General features: G+C 34.1%; 1 protein-coding gene across 1 annotated transcript in view; it reads right to left on the reverse strand.

The window, feature by feature from the left end:
* Positions 1–22,094, reverse strand: part of LOC114329915 (balbiani ring protein 3) — a 298,548-nt gene that overhangs the window by 60,061 nt on the left and 216,393 nt on the right. Inside the window, exons 7-8 of the mRNA XM_028279193.2 lie at positions 21,550–21,738; positions 17,541–17,750 (exon numbers count right to left, since the gene is read on the reverse strand). Coding sequence (XP_028134994.2) covers positions 17,541–17,750; positions 21,550–21,738 — 399 coding nt within the window. The remainder of the gene's footprint in view (positions 1–17,540; positions 17,751–21,549; positions 21,739–22,094) is intronic.

Consider the following 22,094-nt stretch of genomic DNA (forward strand, 5'->3'; position numbering starts at 1 on the left):
ATTTTCACAATAATATTAAAAATTAAAATTTATTAGAAAGAATATTAAAAAAAAACAAATTTTCGATTAGAAGGATATAATTACATATTGGAACATAGTTTTTAATTCGAAACAACTTTTCTTTATAAAAATTTTCGATATTGTGAAATATAAAGGCACTTTACTCTTGAGTGAAATTCATATTTTTTAACATACCTCGTACAAAATTAACGAAATTTGATATTTGATGGTTGCATCTTATGTTATATAGGATGCAGCGTATTTTATAAAGAATAACTTTTTTTCGTAAAACTGATATTAAAAAAGTTATCAATAGGTTCCAAGTTACGGAGACATAATGTATAAGAGCTAAAAAAAATTTTTTTGTTAAACATTTATTATTGTTGAAGCTTATTATTAAATGTATTTTAGGGAAGTTTTACAGAAAAAAGTTTTGATCACTCTGTATAGCCATTTTTTCAGCTGGCAATTTTCGGTTTTTGTATTATATTTTTGTTATCTTTCTTAGTTTTCTCAAAAAGAAATTATTTATTTCATTTTTAAACTAAAATAATTCAGTGATATTTAAAGATTACATTCCAAGCTTTAAAAAATAGCAAAAAAATTGTATTCGATTTATTCAAACTTGAGTAATACCGTCTTAAAGTGGTGGGAATTCTGTAAAACTACGAAGTTTTTAAAAATTACATTTTTTGAGACATCGTATTATTTGAATTAAATTTTTGATATTTTTTTTGAATAAAACATTGTTTAGTAAGATGACTGATAGCTAAGTTGTGCAAATTTGAGAGTTTTATAGGTAAAATTGTATTAGTTACACATTTTTAAATCATTTTTAAACAAAATTCATGTAAGGCTCACTTTCCGCCCACACCGTACTTATGTCCATACATTTTATTTCTTTATATTACAACCATAAGATAGCTTATTTCATCCTCTTTCATGTTCAATTTGTAAAATTTCTTTTGATCCATTAGTTAAAGAATTACATTAAAAAAACTCAACCGTGCAATTCTTCCAACGCTAGTTTACAGTGCGCCAATGTGTGTGAGAAGGGTGACTTCAGCGTTATAAATAAAAAATTACAGAAACTAGAGATTTAATTTTAGAAAAATCTTTATATAAGGTTTTTTTTGTAAAATTTTCTGAATTTTTCAATGGTCAAGTCAGTTTTATTCTAAAAATTATATTTTCGGAGTTATTAAAAAAAACATCTAACTTCGCTGTTCATTTGTTTAATAAAAAATGAAGCACCCACTTCTCGAGTAGAACTTTTTGATATGTTGTTTATTAAACATTTCTTAATGAAATTACAAAAAGTTTTATCTTGTTTGATTTTTTCCGAAGTGAAAATCTAAATGCACTCCCCTATTTTGCGAATCATACAGAACAGAATATATAGAAGATGTGAAGAGGTCACCGGTCAAGAACAATTTGGCTTAAGGAAAAGCATGGGGATATGAGCAGCAATATTCTGTCTTCACACTCTGGCACAAAGATCAACAAGCAGACTTTTTTGTCTGTTTTATAGATTTTGAAAAGGCGTTCGATCGTGTGCATCACAGGACCTTGATAGGAAGATTGAACGACATCAGAATCGACAAAAGAGATTCTCAAATTATAGGACTTATTTAGTGGAATCAGACAGCAATCACAAAGACCAACGGTAACACGTCAAGACGTCAATTGAAATACAACGAGGTGTCAGACAAGAGTTGCGTGCTTTCACCGATACGTCTACTTGGAGGTAATATTTGCGAACGCTTTATCACACTCTTCAGAAGGTATCAGGACAAAGGGACGGTATTAGGTAAATGGACAAAGAGTAAATAACATCCATTATGCAGACAGATGATACTGTTTTAATGACTGAGTCGGACCATAGTCTCCAGATACTGTAAATAGGGTCACTGAGAGTTGTGAAAAATGGGCATGAAGCTCAATACTGCGAAAACCAAAGTTATAAAAATATAAAGAACCAAAATTTTCCCCTTTCAATATATGTGAACCACCAACAGCTTGAATACGTACACCAATACAAATATCTTGGATGCTGGTTTAACAATCAACTTGAATATAAACAAGAAGTAAGAGCGAGAATAGAGGTAATTCGACAAGGCTTTATCAAAATTTAAAGCTTATTTTTTAACAGTAATATAAGCATTACCTTAGTTTTCTGCATTGCTATGTATGGTCAATAGCATTTTATGGAACGGAGGCTTGGATACTCAACATAACTCTGATGAAGAGATCATCAAAATTAGAAAAGTTAGCTACAGGACACATAATGAAAAACGAAATGATCATCCAGGTGAAGATTGAAGAAAAACTGGGTCCTGGTACGCGCCAGATTTCATGGCTTAAAATGATCTTTGTTTAGAGGCGCTCTGGGCAGAAACAGATTTGCCAGTGTAGTCGCTAACCTGCACGAAAGAAGGCAGCACTACAAGAAGATAGAGTGGAGGTTATGATATCCTCCATTTATTTAGTTGTAGATTTTCTTTCACTATTTTCACAACACGACGCGTTTTACTATTATTTTTAGTAAAGGGCATAGCGAGGCATACAATTATTTTCTTCGGGATTATTCACTATTTTAATCACATCCTCATTCAATTACTCATTGAATATTAAGTTGAAAAGACCTCATTTAACAATAAAACATTGAAAACGTTTGTTTTCTATACTTCCACAAAATTTATTATAACTATGTGACTACAGCTGTTTTGGCAGAGTACCTTTCTCAAGTGATTTAGTTTACTATGGGTTTGTATTTTAAAGTCTTTAACTGAAGAGGTTGAGGAGTGGGAAGCTGTTTGTCTCGAGTTGGTCATTCAGAATTATATCCGCATTTTTCAATTTATTAATTTCCATAGATTCTAATAAAGATAGCTTAAGGCCTTTATTTTGAATATGAAGAATTCGAAACTGTTCATTAAAAGAATGATTATGGTCTAGAATCTAGAAGGTGAAGTGACTATGTAGAAATGTCTGTTTTTCTATTGTTGAAAGCCTTTTTGTGTTCTGCTATCCATTTGTCAAAGGTTCTGCCAGTTTGACCGATGTAAGTTTTCGGACAGTCACCACAAGTTAGTTTGTAAACACCACTCTGCAGTTGCTTTCTCTTTCGGCTCTTATTGTTTTTAATATATTTGTTTAAGTTGTTGTTAGTTCTGAAAGCTGGTGTTATTCCTTTTTTTTTATGTATCTGGCTATTTTTGTTGTTATCTTGCCTGTATAATATGTGATAGAACAGAAGGTACTGGGTTATTTCTGTGGTGGCGGATAGACTAATTTCAGAGCTTTCTTATGGAGTTTTTGGTTTAACATTTTGTTAATTGTTTGTTCGTTATAGCCATAGAACTGAACATCATTAAGCAAATAGCAGTAAACAATGGCTATAACGAACAAACAATTAACAAGATTTTAAACCAAAAACTCCATAAGAAAGCCCTGAAATTAGTCTATCCGCCACCACAGAAAGAACCCAGTCACATATACAGGCAAGATAACAACAAAAATAGCCAGATACATAAAAAAGAAAGGAATAACACCAGCTTTCAGAACTAACAACAACTTAAGCAAATATATTAAAAACAATAAGAGCCGAAAGAGAAAGCAACTATAGAGTGGTGTTTACAAACTAACTTGAGGTGACTGTCCGAAAACTTAAACGTGAAATACGTGGAATACTTTAACGTGAAATAACCAAAAATGAAGCACATTTCGGGGAAAACCCATTACAACTTATTTAAAGTGTTTAAAAAGAGCTTCATTTTTGTTTTATAAAAATACTTGTAGCGTTCCGCTACGTTTCCGAGTAGCCACTCCCGACAACCGTAATAATTAACATCGAATAACAAAAAGTTACCTTACGATCGAGGTAGGAAAATGAAAACAGAATGAGTGCTAGCTAACCAACGACTTAAGAAGGTCAAATACAGACAAATATGTGTTGGAGAAAAAACGGCAGATGTCATACATAAAAGAATAGGAGATATTCAATAAATCTATTTTGGAATTGCAATTACAAAGCAAGCTAAATATATCTGTAAAGATATAATATACCTAAAATGAACGTCTGCCGTACCTAGAGAATTATAAAATAGAACCAAGCTTTTAATATCCCACAAAGACAACTTATATGGAAAATGCACTAAGAATAACATTCCTATTAATTATCTGGAACGTAAATCTTCCCTAAGATGTGTATACTCATAGAGCCGCTTACCGTCTGATAAACCGGCACGTCCATAAGCCAACACTTGGAATTAGAGCTGAAGGAATTTCATCTAGATTGGAACAAAGATAAGTGTACTTAATTAATGTTCTCATTTATAGACCGAATTGTGTTCCGCAATATATTATATATTTATTCTACATTTGTTGTTAAGCATTAGATTATTTTTTAACTTCCCTTATCATATCTTTTACTATCGGTTGTGTCTACACAACAAATAATATTTTGTCAATTTTTCATCTAAATCTCAATGCATGTAAGGGAACATAAGTACTTATAGACCTAGAGCATTGGTCTCTATAGGGTTCATTACATAATAACTTAGGTATTGTGGTAGATAATATACAAGTATATTAATACGGTATTATGAAGAATATCATCTGGTTCTGTTGACTAGCACTCACTATTGTTTTTCTGTCTCTTTATTGTTTGTATCTGAAAGAAACGTAAACTCATAGAAATCATTTAATAGTCGGAAACTTTTACGTTATCTGCTTATATCTTGGCAACCAAAATTTTAACATTACTCATATTCATTATTTATATTATTAATTAAATTTTACTATTATATATTTATCTTGCAAGCCAATGTTTTACATTATTATACATTATTTATATTTTTAGCTAGAAATTTTACATTATATATATATACATTAGTTACCAAAATCTTACTTTACATATATCTAGGTATTTTTTTTTACACAATAAAAATAAGGTATACCTATTAGGTTTGTATCATTTCACCTGCACCTGATATCTCTCAACTATATGTGTTCATATAATATTTTATTTCAGGATTAAGTTATTTGGATTGTTTATATCTTTCTCCTTATTTCTCTCTCTCTCTCTCTCTCTCTCTCTCTCTCTCTATATCTCTCTCTCTCTCTCTCTATATATATATCTCTCTCTATATCTCTCTCTATATATCTCTCTCTATATCTCTCTCTCTCTTTTCTAGTCTCCCACACTGTTCTATCAACGAAGTAAAGGCTCTAAAAGGCATTTACTTCTGGCGCCCATCTTTGATTTATTGATCATAGGTCAGTTCTTTTCTTTTAAGTATTTCATTACTTTTAATTTTTCTGGTTTCTTCCTTTATCACTATCTCTTTCTCCCCTAAACAACAGCACGAAAATAAGCCGATCTCCACTTCCTGAGCTTTTACGTCTCATCCTCATCCTCATAATTAATTTGTTATCTTCATTCTAATTTTAACTTGTTAAGCCGTTTCTCACTACTCCTTTCTCTTCATCAATCAAATTTTAGTACCAAAAAAAAATATAACCCTACTATAAGGGTTACAAAGTGGCGAGCCCATCGTGGAGCTGTTGTTTTTCATTTAGGTGGTTATTTAGTGTTAGTTACACTACATTCTCTTATTCAATTTGGTTATTGCGAATTATCACTTACAGTTTGTTTATTGTTTTGGAATAAAAAAAAAAAGAAAAAGTTGATAGTAGCAGTGTATCATTTTGTTTTTTTTTGAGAGAGTATACAGGTGTAAGGGAAATTATTTTAGAATTGAGGATATAGCATGAATTGTTGGGTGGTATACGAACATAAGTTAAAAGGTAATATATAAATGTTTATTGAAGGTGACGTTAATATTTAATAAACTGAATTTTTACATTTTTATACGTTACATATTTTTTGGTATCTTATAATTATTATGATATCCTGTACTGGCACTTGTATCCACACAATTATATATTTTGGGTTATAGGTATATGTTTATTAGGTTCTGATTTCTATCTCAATTTTAGATTACTGTATGCGATTAAATTTGCGGGCTTTGTGCCAGTTGTAAAATTTTTTTTTATTGAGTTTATCTATCTAACCTTCATTGGGGTGTTTTGTCTTGATACTGAAAGTTTCTTTTTTAAAATGTCCACTTTTAAAGTTGATCATTTACTGGTAAAAGAGTTAGATTACGAGCTTAAAATCCGAAGTATTGATGTTACTGAATATCCTACCGTCGAGGGTAAACGCAAAATATTGCGTGGAGCTCTGCGACAGGAGAAGGAAAATAGGAGTTTTCGGCAAATTTCTTCCTCCTGTATTCCCTTTGACAAACATAAGGAGGAGATTGAGGACACACTGAAAGACCTTACCCAGAAAATCGGGATATTCAGGGGTACAATACTGGATCCTACCTTTGCTAGATTGTCGTCTAGAGTAGCTCATTTATCTGAACGAGTAAGTCGCTTAGAGTGTGATACCGATGAACAGGAATTATACCAGAAAACCGTCGCAGTCAAAATCTTGGATATTGAAGGTGACCTCGATGCTCGGGGAAACCCAGCTGCTACCTCCACTCCAAATGCACCCATACACAATGCGTCACCCTTCCCATTTTCTAAATCTGCCCAAGTTCATAAATGGGGTATTTCTTTTTCTGGTACAGGTGATCGTGATACTGTTGTCGCTTTCTTAGAGAAAGTTGAATGTTTGCGAATCTCTAGATGTATTCCAGAGGATGACTTATTTGCAGCCTCCGCTGAGTTGTTTACCGGTCCTGCGTTCACTTGGTTTATGAATAATCGCTCTAACCTTTCTTGCTGGAAAGATCTGGTGCAAAAACTTAAAGCTGATTTCCTACCATATTCCTACCAAGATGATCTTTTGGATGACATTAAAAAGCGGAAACAACTCCAGAATGAACCCGTTACTATGTTTATCAACAACATCCTTGGGTTGTGTAGTCGTCTTGACATTCCTCTCACGGAATCCGAAAAGGTAAGAATCATCATGAAATCTTTGTTACCCTCATATCACTCTCAACTAGCTCTTGTAGAAATCCGTAGTATCGACGAGCTTACGGAAAAATGTAAGCGGTTAGAAGAAACATTTTCTTGGTCTAATCAACCCTCAACTGTAGTTTCGTCTCGTCCTTTCCCGTCTTCTAGTCAGAATTCCTTTTCACGAAATCGATCATGGCAAAATAAAGTACCGAAACACAATGTATCTACCGTTACCTCCACGATCGTATGTTGGAATTGTTATACTCAGGGACATGCCTTCTCTGCATGCCCAAACCCCAGATTGCGTCCCTTTTGTTTTGGGTGTGGCCTTGAAAATACCACTAAACCCAACTGTAGGAATTGTCAGGGAAACGGTCGTTTAGAGGATTGTACCCTGAGCCCTCCTCTGACAGTCTCTCCATCAGGGAATTCCGTAACTTCCATAAACAATACAGGACTCAACACGTCAAGCCCTCCCGTACTTTCTACCAGTCGAAAAGGGAAAGGTATTTCGTCCAAAAGGACAACAACTTCAAACAAGAACCTATCTCAAGATTAAGTTTTCTGAAGCAGACACCCTTTAATGTCGAATCAGATAATGATAGTGTTTCTTTCTCAGTATCTTCATTAAATCTCCCATCTCCTTGTCTCGAGCAAGAACTTAACTCTGCGTTAATTCCGTTACCTTTACCTTCTTCTTCCAGAAAAATTAAGGAAGGAGATACCTGTCTACCTTTATCTCAATTTTCTGGCAACACCATAGTGATTGATAAAACAACCTTAGATTTAAATTCTCTATTAGTTAGGAAACATAACGATAATCGTCCGTATCTCCCTATCGAAGTATTAGGTCAATCTTGTTTAGCACTTCTAGACAGTGGTTCAAACATATCTTTACTAGGTTCTTTATCTCTTCGTTTAATAGACAACGATAAAGTCAAAGTTAACCCGATTTCTTCTCTTCAAGTATCGACTGCTGATGGTACTGTACAACCCATCACGGGAAAATTCGTAACAGAAGTCTCTGTAGCGAATATACGCAGAAATGTTACTTTTTATGTTATCCCCTCAGTGCAAAATTCAGTTATCCTTGGAATGGACTTTCTTAATGTTTTTAATAGCACACTTAACTGCTCTGATTTTTCTATGTCTATATCTTCATTTAATATTTCGAGCTTGAATGCCGTACAAGATTTTTCTAGTTTATCAAATGAGGAACAAAATCAGTTACAAGAAACTATCTCCAAGTTTAATTCTATCTCCTCTACGGATAAGTTAGGCCGTACTACCTTGCTTTCCCATTCTATTGAAGTGAATAATCCCACACCATTTAGGCAATACCAATATCCGATACCCCAAGCGTGGCAAAAAGATTTAGACCAAGAGATTGATGAAATGCTTAAACTTAATATCATCGAACCGTCTACCTCTTCCTATAGTAGTCCATTATGGCTCACGAAAAAAAAGAATGGATCATTTAGGGTCTGTTTTGATGGACGTAAGTTAAACAGCATCACAGTAAATCGGGATGCTTACCCGATCCCTCGAATTGATATTATCTTGAGCAAACTTCAAAACTCGAAGTTCATATCGTCTATAGATCTTTCAAAAGCTTTTTTACAAATACCTCTTAGTACTGAAAGTAGGAAATATACCGCTTTTGCCGTCAACGGTAAAGGATTGTTTCAATTTGTAACAATGCCTTTTGGGTTAGTATCTGCTCCCCAAACTATGTGTCGTCTCATGGATATAGTAATAGGTCCTCAGTTAGAGCCCTACGTGTTTTATTATCTTGATGATATCTTGGTAGTCACCCCGGATTTTTCTACTCATATCGAAATTTTGAATAAATTATTTGTCCGGTTAAAAGAGGCAAATTTAACGGTTAATCTTGATAAATGTCAATTTTGTCGACCAAGTTTGAAGTTTTTAGGCTATATGGTTGATAACCAGGGTCTTAGGACAGACCCTGAAAAGGTCGCCGCTATAAGAGATTTTCCCATCCCAAAAACTACCACCCAAGTTCGCAGAATTTTAGGCATGTGTGGATATTATCGTCGGTTTGTTCCGTCTTATTCTACCTTACTATCACCCCTTACTGATCTTCTGAAGGATAGGAAAAAAGGCCAAACGATTATTTGGACTCCTGAGGCCGATGAAGCGTTTAGGCGCGTTAAAGATGCACTAACGAGCGCTCCAGTCATGATCTCACCTAATTTTAACGAACATTTTTATCTGATGACCGATTGTTCTAACACCGCTTCTGGTGGCGTGCTATTTCAGGTGAAAGATGGCTCTGAACACCCAATAGCTTATACAAGTAAGAAACTGAATAAGGCGCAGAAAAACTATTCGACTACGGAGAAAGAACTATTAGCTATTATTCAGGGTTTAGAAGCTTTTCGTTATTATTTAGAGGGTCGTAATTTCACGATAATTACGGACCATAGTTCTTTGGTATGGCTTCACGGCATGAAAAACCCTTCTCAGAGACTTTCCCGATGGATATGTAAACTGACTGCCTATTCGTATAAGATTGTCCATCGAAAGGCAGCCGGAGTAGTGGTTGCTGATGCTCTTTCCCGTGTTTTTGATATTAATGTTTTAGATCTATCTTCATTAACTCCTGATGCGTGGTATCAAAATATGGTCGATAAGGTTACTCAAGACCCACAAAGATATCCCGATTTTAAGGTGGAGAACAATGTGCTGTACAAACACATTTTAAGTCCTGTTGAGGTATTATCGAATATGACCGAATGGAAAATAGTTGTACCTACGCCAAACAGGGAAAATATTTTGCGTATGTGTCATGACGAAGTTACTGCTGGCCATTTTGGTTTCTATAAAACTTACCACCGTATTGCTGAGTTATATTATTGGCCTGGCATGCGCAAATCCATTAAAAGGTACATCTCTAAATGCATAGTTTGTGCTACTTGTAAACCAAGTAACTTACCACAAGCTGGTCTTATGGGTTCTTTTAGAAATATTAATTTCCCTTGGCAGATGATTTCTCTCGATTTAATTGGTCCATACCCTCGTAGCTATACAGGAAATACTTATTGTCTCGTAGTAGTGGACTATTTCACCAAATTTCCTTTGGTTTGCCCTCTTCGGAAAGCCACAGTCCCAGCAATTATTAAGTATTTGGAAGAACAAGTATTTTTAGTATTTGGTGTTCCTCAAATTGTCTCCTGTGACAATGGGCCCCAATTTATCTCGAACGCTTTCAAGACTCTTATGTCCAAATATAGGGTGCAGAAGATTTTCTATAATGCTGCATATCACCCTCAAGCGAACCACTCAGAACGTGTAAATCGTAGTATTGTTACCGCTTTAAGGTCTTATACATTTGAGGACCATAGGTCGTGGGATCAATACATTCATTCTGTTGCCCAAGCCATAAGGACTTCCACTCACGAGGTCACTAAATGTTCTCCCGCGTATCTTAACTTTGGTCGAAATGTTCCTCTCTCAGGCGATTATTTTGGTTTAATTTCCGATAATGCAACTACTTTACCACAAGTTTCTGAGAATCTTCATCGACTAGAGGATCTCCAAAACCTACCCCCTATATTTGCCGATATTCGGAAGAGATTGAAATCTTCTTATTTACGTTCCCAGAAATATTATAATTTAAGGAAAAGACCGTTACGTTTTTATCCTGGAGACCGAGTCCTAAAACGAAATTTTGTGAAATCAAGTAAAAATGATGCCATAGCGGCGAAATTTTGTCAGAAGTATATTCAATGTACGGTTTTAAAAGTCATATCGCCTCTTGTCTATGAACTAAAAGACAATTCGTCCAATAAACGAATTGGTCGTTTTCATGTCAAAGATCTCCTACCTGATAAAACAGTCATGGATTCTGAGTCCTCGACCTCAGAGGATGATAAGTATTAACTTGCGTTCTGCATTAATTTTGGAACCTTTTATCGCAGTCTGCAACTTGCTAGTTTCCTAAAAAAACTCTTATTTTTGCTATTTGGTAATTATTATTTTTACCTCTGCTCTTGATTTTACCTTGATAGTTAAGTGTTCACATATATTATGGACTCAGCGTTTGCACAGGGAATGTCATAACATTTGTCTGGTGTAATAAATGCATTATACAGGGTATTCCATTATTATCACTTCTCAAAATATTAGACTGTTATAGGTAAATTGCTTTTAAATATTGTCTTTTCACTTTTATTAGTAAATTTTGTTGTATATGGGTATATAGGTGTATCTAAGCATAATACGTGGGTTCGAATTCGTTGATCAAATTCCGGACTAGATCGTTAGCGGATTTCGTAATCCATGCTATATTTTGTGATGGATGTACTTTTACCTGGAGTCGCTATGTGGCGAATATGGTCGTTGACCATCTTCGGTTCTGTAGCATAGATTAAGTCTTCATCAAGTTATACAATGGATTTTTTTCTTGTACAAGGCGATAACCCAATACCTTTAATATTAATTTCGTTGATGGTTGTTATATCAATAATTTTGGAAAATACATTCATTAGCTGTTGTTTAGTGACTACTCTAATATTTGATTTTCGTTTTCTTACGCATTGGTCCACTATAGTAGTCCAGTTCGGACCTCTTCTGTCATTGATTTTAGGAACTGATCTATAAATATACGGTTTCAGATGAAATTGTTTGATTTTGGTTCTTAAATTTTAGTTTTACCTTTGAGAAATTGTAGTTAAGAACTTACTTGTGTTGATGCTTATACATGTGTTAGTATAAAAATACACTGATTATCAAACGTTTTGGTATATCGTACACTGAAATCAGCTGTAGCCTTAGGCTATAGATTTATCGGATACAGATATTAAGTTAGGTTATCTTTAGGTTACCTTTCAATGATTATTACCTGTGATTATATTAAGTCAATTCGGGAATGGATTATGAATTATACTGACGGAACCATATTTGGATGGATACGATAATGGCTATCCATTTGTGGAACTGTTTTGTTTGTCCATTTTTTGTTTTGCTGTGCATTCTTAACTACCTGGTTTATATCTGCATTGGATATATAATATATTTAACTTAGCGTATCGTACTTCACTTTATCTTATCTTATCTTATCTTACCTAAGAGAGTTATGTTACATCTCTATTTCCTTACCTTAAGTTATCTTTGATACCATGTTTTGAATCGGTTGGAGAATATCCTGGTTACTCTCGGTTGAATATGTCAACAATAAATTTTGTGTTCATCTTTGGATTAACTTAGGTGCTAATATCCAAATCGATAGTGAGTCCGATAGTGAGTAAGGCCAAATTTAATGGTTCTTTATGTAGTTGGGTGGATACTTTGTTTTAGTCAGGAATATTTTTTTCTAGTACCTTTAGTTCACGATGATCACAATTTGGGGTTACGTGTAATCTAAGCCTTTAATGTGAACGATTTAATAAGTTTAATTGATGTAAGTAATGGTACAACAAGAATAACTGTTAGTAAACTTTAAGATACCTAGTATACGGTTCATTCGTAAATAAAGTCTGGATGCAGATCATCAGACTAGTCCTTGTCTACGTTAAGGAAGGAAAAGTTCCTTTCTCGCGATCTCCGTAAACCATACCGGTTCCGGAATCTTGGGAACTTACCTTGATGCACTCTTGTGTTGGATCCACACAAGTGTGTCATACTTTTGTGCCCGCACTCTTCCATGCTCGGAAGCATGAGAAGTGTTGCCTTTTATTTCCCTTGTGTAAATATGTGGTATAATGTGGATGTTTACCCACTTTGAGCCAAATTCAAAATTAATGTTTTAGGTTAGATTAGATTAGTTAGTTGATGTACTAATCCTATCTTTAACTTTGTGGAGTGGTTGTGACTGTAACTACAGCTACAACTGCTAGGAGCTACTACTCCTGACCCATATTAAAGTACTAACCCTGCCAAGAATAAACTTCGTTTTGGTTTTTGCCAGAATAATTTTCTGAAGGAAAATTATATCGAGTGGAGGGGGAATGTAGCGTTCCGCTACGTTTCCGAGTAGCCACTCCCGACAACCGTAATAATTAACATCGAATAACAAAAAGTTACCTTACGATCGAGGTAGGAAAATGAAAACAGAATGAGTGCTAGCTAACCAACGACTTAAGAAGGTCAAATACAGACAAATATGTGTTGGAGAAAAAACGGCAGATGTCATACATAAAAGAATAGGAGATATTCAATAAATCTATTTTGGAATTGCAATTACAAAGCAAGCTAAATATATCTGTAAAGATATAATATACCTAAAATGAACGTCTGCCGTACCTAGAGAATTATAAAATAGAACCAAGCTTTTAATATCCCACAAAGACAACTTATATGGAAAATGCACTAAGAATAACATTCCTATTAATTATCTGGAACGTAAATCTTCCCTAAGATGTGTATACTCATAGAGCCGCTTACCGTCTGATAAACCGGCACGTCCATAAGCCAACACTTGGAATTAGAGCTGAAGGAATTTCATCTAGATTGGAACAAAGATAAGTGTACTTAATTAATGTTCTCATTTATAGACCGAATTGTGTTCCGCAATATATTATATATTTATTCTACATTTGTTGTTAAGCATTAGATTATTTTTTAACTTCCCTTATCATATCTTTTACTATCGGTTGTGTCTACACAACAAATAATATTTTGTCAATTTTTCATCTAAATCTCAATGCATGTAAGGGAACATAAGTACTTATAGACCTAGAGCATTGGTCTCTATAGGGTTCATTACATAATAACTTAGGTATTGTGGTAGATAATATACAAGTATATTAATACGGTATTATGAAGAATATCATCTGGTTCTGTTGACTAGCACTCACTATTGTTTTTCTGTCTCTTTATTGTTTGTATCTGAAAGAAACGTAAACTCATAGAAATCATTTAATAGTCGGAAACTTTTACGTTATCTGCTTATATCTTGGCAACCAAAATTTTAACATTACTCATATTCATTATTTATATTATTAATTAAATTTTACTATTATATATTTATCTTGCAAGCCAATGTTTTACATTATTATACATTATTTATATTTTTAGCTAGAAATTTTACATTATATATATATACATTAGTTACCAAAATCTTACTTTACATATATCTAGGTATTTTTTTTTACACAATAAAAATAAGGTATACCTATTAGGTTTGTATCATTTCACCTGCACCTGATATCTCTCAACTATATGTGTTCATATAATATTTTATTTCAGGATTAAGTTATTTGGATTGTTTATATCTTTCTCCTTATTTCTCTCTCTCTCTCTCTCTCTCTCTCTCTCTCTCTATATCTCTCTCTCTCTCTCTCTATATATATATCTCTCTCTATATCTCTCTCTATATATCTCTCTCTATATCTCTCTCTCTCTTTTCTAGTCTCCCACACTGTTCTATCAACGAAGTAAAGGCTCTAAAAGGCATTTACTTCTGGCGCCCATCTTTGATTTATTGATCATAGGTCAGTTCTTTTCTTTTAAGTATTTCATTACTTTTAATTTTTCTGGTTTCTTCCTTTATCACTATCTCTTTCTCCCCTAAACAACAGCACGAAAATAAGCCGATCTCCACTTCCTGAGCTTTTACGTCTCATCCTCATCCTCATAATTAATTTGTTATCTTCATTCTAATTTTAACTTGTTAAGCCGTTTCTCACTACTCCTTTCTCTTCATCAATCAAATTTTAGTACCAAAAAAAAATATAACCCTACTATAAGGGTTACATACTTTCTAGCATCAAAAGTAAACAAGTTACGCTCAAAATAAAGCTAGTCCCTTTTTGTCTTGGTAAAAAAATCGGGAAAATCACCCCCTAATTAGTATCTTAAATGAACTTAATCGTTACGACTTCACAAGTTTTTTGACTCGTGTACGTATTGTTTATATGATCTCTAAGTTTCATCGGTTTAAAGTCCTGATTATTGAAAGGGCTGTAGTTAAAAGGGGTTGAACGAGTCACTGATATTTAGAAACACCAAATTTTATTCAATTTTTGTCTAACAGAAAAACAAAAAAATACATGATATTCAGAAAAGCAATGCTGACTTTTTTTTGTTTTTCGAGATTTTTGGTATCTCTAACAATTTTTTAGTTATTTTGAAAAACAAAATATTTTTCAAAATTAAAATTTTAAAAAATTTTATTTTGAAACCAAATTTTTTCAAAAATAAGCACTTTGAATCGATGAAACTTACAGATCATATAAACACAACATAAGTAAAATAATTTGTGGAGCGGTAACAATGAATTTCATTTAAGTTACTAATTAGGGGGGTGGTCTTCCCGATTTTTTTGCCAAAACAAAATGGACCAACTTTATTTTGAGCGTAACTTGCTTAAATTTAATGCTAGAAACTTTTTGTAAAAACAGAAATAAAGCTTTTTTGAACAGTTTAAAAAAGTTATAATGGGTTTTCCCCAAAAAGTGCTTAATTTTTTGGATATTTCACGTCGAAATATTCTATTTGAAATTTGGTGAATATGAATCTATTTTTCATTGGCTATAACTCTGGTTCTACGAGATCCAGAGACCTAACGCGTACACCATTTTTTTTTACTTTTTTATAGGTTATATTTTTTCTAGGAACGTTTTTTCTACAAAATACTTACTTTTTGAGTTATTTGCGAAAAACCGTCTTAAAATGTGGTTATTTTGTTGAAAAATGAAAATATTCACTCGCAAATAACTCGAAAAGTGTTGACTTGGCGAAAAAGCTCTATAGAACAAAAGTTACTTAAAATTAGTCAGTTTACCCATTTCCGGACTTATTTTGGACATATATTTTTTCACACCCGAGAGGGGGTGAAAGTCACCCCCAGGGCAAAAGTACACATCCGCACAATACCACTTTTTTTCTTTGACATGTAAGCTATACGTATGCCAAATTTCATGTCAATCCAAGAGGTTCTTTAAAATTTAGAGCAAAAACCGTGAAAGAATGTACTATAATACATAATATCATTAGCGTGACACGGCATTTTTTTTAAATGTCTGAGCGAATAAATAACAAGATAATATATTGCACATCCGGAAGTCGTGACGTAAGTGGAGACCCGCAAGTTCGTAATGGTTCGTAATCATTCGTAATATCCGATTAGTTTGAATTGTTCGCGGTTGTAAGCTAAGTGTATTTTATATTTTATCTTTGACAGTTATTTTGACTGGAATCTCGACACTTATTTTTTTTTCAAATATATTGAAGTTTAATGTTATTTTGCTAATTGAATAATTTCATCACATAATGCATACAAATCCCATTTAACTTACCCAAGAATTAAAATTCAACTTCCGGTCTCCAGTTGCGTCATCAATGCGAGAATTCGGACGTATTTGCGCTACGGGAAGATACTATCTCTTTATTTATAGTATCATGATTAAATCTTCATCTGTATCTGACATTGCGGATAGATTATCAACGAATACGTTCGTTGGCTACAATGTAAATGGTAGCTATAATGATAGCTAATACTTTGTAGCGAACGAATAACCAAGCGAACGTAAATGCACATTAAGGTGCATTAAGCAACTGCAGTGTGAACCAAACACACTCCAGTGAAGCTGGTGAGTGTACTGGTGGGACTGATCCTAATGTGCTGATTCTATCTTACCCTTACCTTTCTTTTCAATATGTGGTACCAAGATGTGGTCTGAAGTAAATTGGTTAAGACAAAGTAGCTGGGACCTGAGCCCCTATTCCGGTTACATTTTAGTTTTTATTTCGCCAAAATAACTAATTCCTTCAGTAACAATTTATATCTTTAGGAAAGGTCTCGGGGGCCCCAGCTTAGCCCGGGCCCCCTCTTCCAATGGCATTTTAGGTTTTATTAGAAATAACTAATTTCCTAAGTAATAATTTAAATGTTTATGTTAAGGTATTGGGGGCCCCAGCTTAGCTTAGGCCTCGGGGGCCCCTGTTCTATTCCAATTGCATTTTTAGTCCAAAAGACTAATTTCCCCAGTAAAAAATTAAAGCTTTATGTTGCGTTATTTTGAAAAGGTCTTTTTAAAATTGTGTCATTTGAAAATATTTTGTTGGGATCGGCTTTCAAAATACATATTTTTATTTTCTTCGTTAAAATCTATGTCAATATCTGTCAATCAATGTAATATCTCGGCCAATCAAAGGGGACTCCTGCGGGGTCCCCCTTAGGTCGGGGGCCCCGGTTGCCCCAATGGTAGTTACGGCCCTGCAACTCAAGACAAACAACTTCCCACTCCTCAACCTTTTCAGTCAGACTTTAAAATACAAACCCATAGTAAACTAAATCACTTTACAAAGGCACTCTGCCGAAACAGCTGTAGTCACAAAGTTATAATAAGTTTTGTGGAAGTATAGAAAACAAACGTTTTCAGTGTTTTATTGTTAGATAAAATGAACTTCCATCAAGTAACGGTCGAATCCATCAATTATTTAAAGGTCTAATTTGTTTGAAGCGTATAACATTATAGTGTCGAATCATTATTAACATGAAAAGATCTCAAACAAGAAGAAGAAAGTTAGTCGTTAGAAAATAATAGTATAAAAACTTAACATGAAAATGTTGATATATAAATGACTCTTACCATCAGTTATTGAGCAATTTATATCTATGGCAGCACCCATTGATCCTTTCATTTTTCTTCCCAGTCGATCAACGCACCAACAAACCAAGCCGTTTCTGCTGCACTGTTTTGCTTCAAATTGACCATCTTGCGTACATTGCGGAACATACCCTCTACCAGCTCTTTCGCTTACTGATAGAACTTCTGAGAGAGCTCGTTGATGTAGACATTCTATAACAAATATATCTCCATTAATTATGAATTTGTTTTTTAGAGTATAGAAGATGCTATAAAATATAGAGCTACGAGATTGCAGCAGAAGCTCAAATTTGAGAAGCACAATGGTGCTCTTCTAGTTGTGAAGTACAAAAATACAATATAAACAACTCATTTTAGTAAATTTACTACACTTCTCCAAGAAGCTGCTTGGAATGCCACTCCAGAATGTAAAGATACACAGAATAAAAGAAACAATCCTATTAATATAAGAAACCAAATTAAAGAGAAGAGGAGACTAAGAAATATATGGCAAAACACAAGGCAGCATCAAGACAAAGTGAACTACAATAGAGCCGCAAGACAACTGAAAAATACAATACTAAAGCACAAAAACTCCTACATCGGAAATTATCTTCAAAATTTAACACCAACAGCAGATACCGATAATTCATTTTGGAAGGCCACCAGGAAATTAAAACAACTCAGTAATCAGTAAACACATACCAGCATTAAGAAATCCAGATGGCTCATGGTCGAAAACAGATCAAGAAAAAGCAGAGGCATTTGTAAAATATCTTGAAGAAGTTTTTCAACCTCTACCCTCTGTCAGTGCTGAAGAAGATGAGGCTATCTATGAAAGTCTAGCAACAATCCAATAGCCAAGTGAGCAAATTAAACCAGTAACAAAAAGAGATGTAAAAAATACTATTCAATATAGATTAAAAACCAAAAAAGCTCCTGGCTATGACCTTATAACAGGAACTATCTTAAAAGAGTTACCATATAAAAAGGAAGTTATGATAACACAACTATTCAACGCCGCAATAAGGCTCAAAATTGTACCAACGCAATGGAAAATTGCTGATATAATAATGATCCATAAACATGGTAAACCACCTCACGAACATACCTCTTATCGTCCTATTAGTCTCTTACCGGTACTAGCTAAACTATTTGAGAAGCTATTAGCGACCAGGCTAATGAAGATAACTGATAATAATCTTTTTCCGGATCACCAGTTTGGTTTCAGAGATAAGCATTCAACAATAGAACAAGTTCATAGAGTCGTTGATATAGTAAATAAAACTTTTGAAGAAAAAAAGTACTGTTCTGCACTTTTTCTTGACGTCGCGTCAGTCAGGCTTTTGATAAAGTCTGGCATGAAGGATTGTTCTTCAAAATAAAAATGAACGTTCCTGATTCAATGTTTACTATACTAAAATCATATTTAGAAGAAAGGTACTACCGTGTCAAGCATGGAGCAGATACATCAAAAATCCACCCTATACGATCTGGAGTCTCTCAAGCTAGTGTTCTGGGTCCTACAGTATATCTAATATTTACACACGACATACCAACAAACGAAAATGTAACGACTACAACATTCGCAGACGACACAGCTATGTTAGTCACAGATGAAAATCCCGCAACAGCTACCGAATCTCTTCAAAGGCATATTAGGAACATTGAAAAGTGGACAAAGAAATGGCGAATAAAGATCAATGAATCAAAATCACAACATATCATATTTACAAAATGTCGTAAAATATCTCCTAATATAGAAATAAATAACAAAGCAATTCCACAAGCCGAAAGCGTTAAATACCTTGGTATGCATGCACCTGGACAAAACTTTGACATGGAGAACACATATATGGAAAAAGCGCCAACAGTTAAATTAAAAATTTCGTAAACATTATTGGATACTGCGCAGAACATCGAAGTTGTCTATACGTAACAAACTGTTGGTATACAATACAATACTCAAACCGGTCTGGACCTATGGGATAAAGCTATGGGGTACAGCAGCAAAATCCAACATATCCATAATGGAAAGATTACAATCCAAAGTGTTACGCTCTATAAAAGAGGCCCCATGGTTCGTGTCAAACAAAGACATTTATTGTGATCTAGAAGTACCTACTATCAGTGAAGTGATAGTTTAGTGCAGTGTTCGGTACATAAAACGCCTAGAAAGCCATCCAAATGCCCTGGCAATAAACTTGCTTGATAATAGTCAACAAACTCACAGACTAAAACGTAAAAATCCACTGGACCTTATTTATAAATAAGTTTTATAACTCACCGTAATTGTGTTTATATTTTAGATATATGTATTGTTTGTAAATGTAAAATGTATGTTTGTATGTAGAATATTATCGAAATGTCATGTTTGTTCCATACTAGAGGTCCAGTCATTGGACTGACCTCTCTAACGTCAATTTTTTTTTACTTCAAACCCCAAAGACGCTTATTGTTAGAATTTTTATAACTAACAGATTGCTGAATAAACGTTTAAAAAAAAACAACTCATTTTTGTGGATTCAACCAGACAGCAAAAATCGAGAAGCAAAAATCGTTCTCGCATTTGCCGATGACGTAGAATCATTAGAATTAAGAATTTAAGGATATTTTCCCGCTTTGAATGTACCTGCATTAAATATCGGTCTAACGAGAAGTTAAAACGCGAATATTGGCTGGAAACAGATCTTTGCAGAGCTTTGCAATGCAGTGCAAAGGTGCAAAAAAGGCCAATATATTAAGATGGGTAGGACATGCGAGACACAGTGATGGCAATCGCCTTATTTACCATGTGTTTTGGGACAGATAGGATGGGAGAAATCTGCAGAATGGTCTAGAAAAATGTAGAAAGATGTAGTTGAAGATGATATCGAGAAAATGGGAGAGAGACAATGGGGAATAGCGGCACAGAACCGTCAAACACGAAAGGTGGCAAAGACGGACCAAGAATTGTAACGCCATTGATGATCATATCTGCGGATTATATTCATTGAACTGGTCACATTAGGCTGCTTTAGGAGTTAGAGATACCTGATAGTATTGTATTTTCATATTTCAACGAGCTGACCGGTGTAAAGGAAAAACGTACTTAAGTACAATGCTCAATTTTCACTCAGGTTTGTACTTTTTTAATATACTTAATGTTCGGATAATTTTGAAATCTTTAGTAGAAACCCTTATTTTTTATTGCAGATTCTAATCTAATTCTACAGAACATTCTTAAACAACTGTATTCTGTACCACAAAAATTAGTTTGCAGACTTCGGATCTGTATAGGTTTTCTGTAATAATTACAGCGCCATCTAACGCCAATCGAAAATAAGTTCAGATAAAATGTGTTTACTTTTTCACATACAATCTCAATCTCCATTGAAAAAATGTTTCTCCATTTAAGATATCAAAGTTGTCCCCGCCCAACTCCCAAAGGGTGTGAGAATGCGGGGTGGTGTTTGGTTCCATTCGATATATTTAAAAAAATCTTAACTACGTGTTTTTTGGTTTTTCATTTGGTATTTCTCGAGATATTAGGCCGTTTCTATAATTAACCTAGGGTATCACGATAACCTAGGTTACCTAAAATTACCTAGGGTTTTCCGATTACAGCGCCATTTATTAACAATTCGAAAAAAGTCTCTAATACAAGTTACCTATTTCTGCACAAGGAATCTAAATCTGCAATAAAAAATGGGAGTTCCACTCCAGGGGGTGGAGTGCGGAGTCGTGTTTGTTGTCATTCGATATATTTTTAAAAAATATTGAACACTTATTTTCCAGTTTTTCGATACGATGTTTATTTCGTGCAATATTGTACCATCCCGCTACTTTTGACACACCCTGTATACAGAGAAAACATACTCAAGAAAATTTATAGGAAAACATGGGTGTATGAATGGTGCCGTATAGTGTTATACAGTCATATTTCACCCATTATTTCAGTTCAATGAAGTAGCAGTAATAAAGCTAGAAAAATTATGTTTACTACTAACTATGTAACTAATCATAAACTTACCTGTAACATTCTTTGGATGAATACACGAAAATCCGCACTGCTCAGTACTGCAACATTTTTGAACTGAAGGGCATTCCAAATCATGTGTACAAAGTTGACCACATTGTCTACTATCATCCATTTCTGTAGGACAGGTACCAGTCTTCTGTATTTTCAGGGAAGCTGGACAGCACACTCCATAATCATTTCCTAAAATTATTTTGTATAACTATCACTTGGTAATAAGAGAAAGAGAGAGAGAGAGAGAGAGAGAGAGAGAAATATTAATAAATCAGTGTAAAACAAACGACTATAAAGTTCTTTTTGTCGTGTAGGAAAATTTTTCGGGATTTACTGTAGTTACACGTGCGACCAAATGTGTCTTATGTTTATGTATGTGTACGCGGGAGAATAATTTTCCTTCCACAATATTACAAAAGTTTCGATAATATGGTGGAAATATGTTCAAAGAAGGCCGGAGTTGAAAATTCGGTCACCTATCGACCAATACCTTTGTGAAAAGCAATAGTTTTAAGTACTTAGGATCGGTATTAAAGACTAATCGG

Source organism: Diabrotica virgifera, chromosome 6 (assembly GCF_917563875.1).
Source record: "Diabrotica virgifera virgifera chromosome 6, PGI_DIABVI_V3a".
NCBI lineage: Eukaryota > Metazoa > Arthropoda > Insecta > Coleoptera > Chrysomelidae > Diabrotica > Diabrotica virgifera.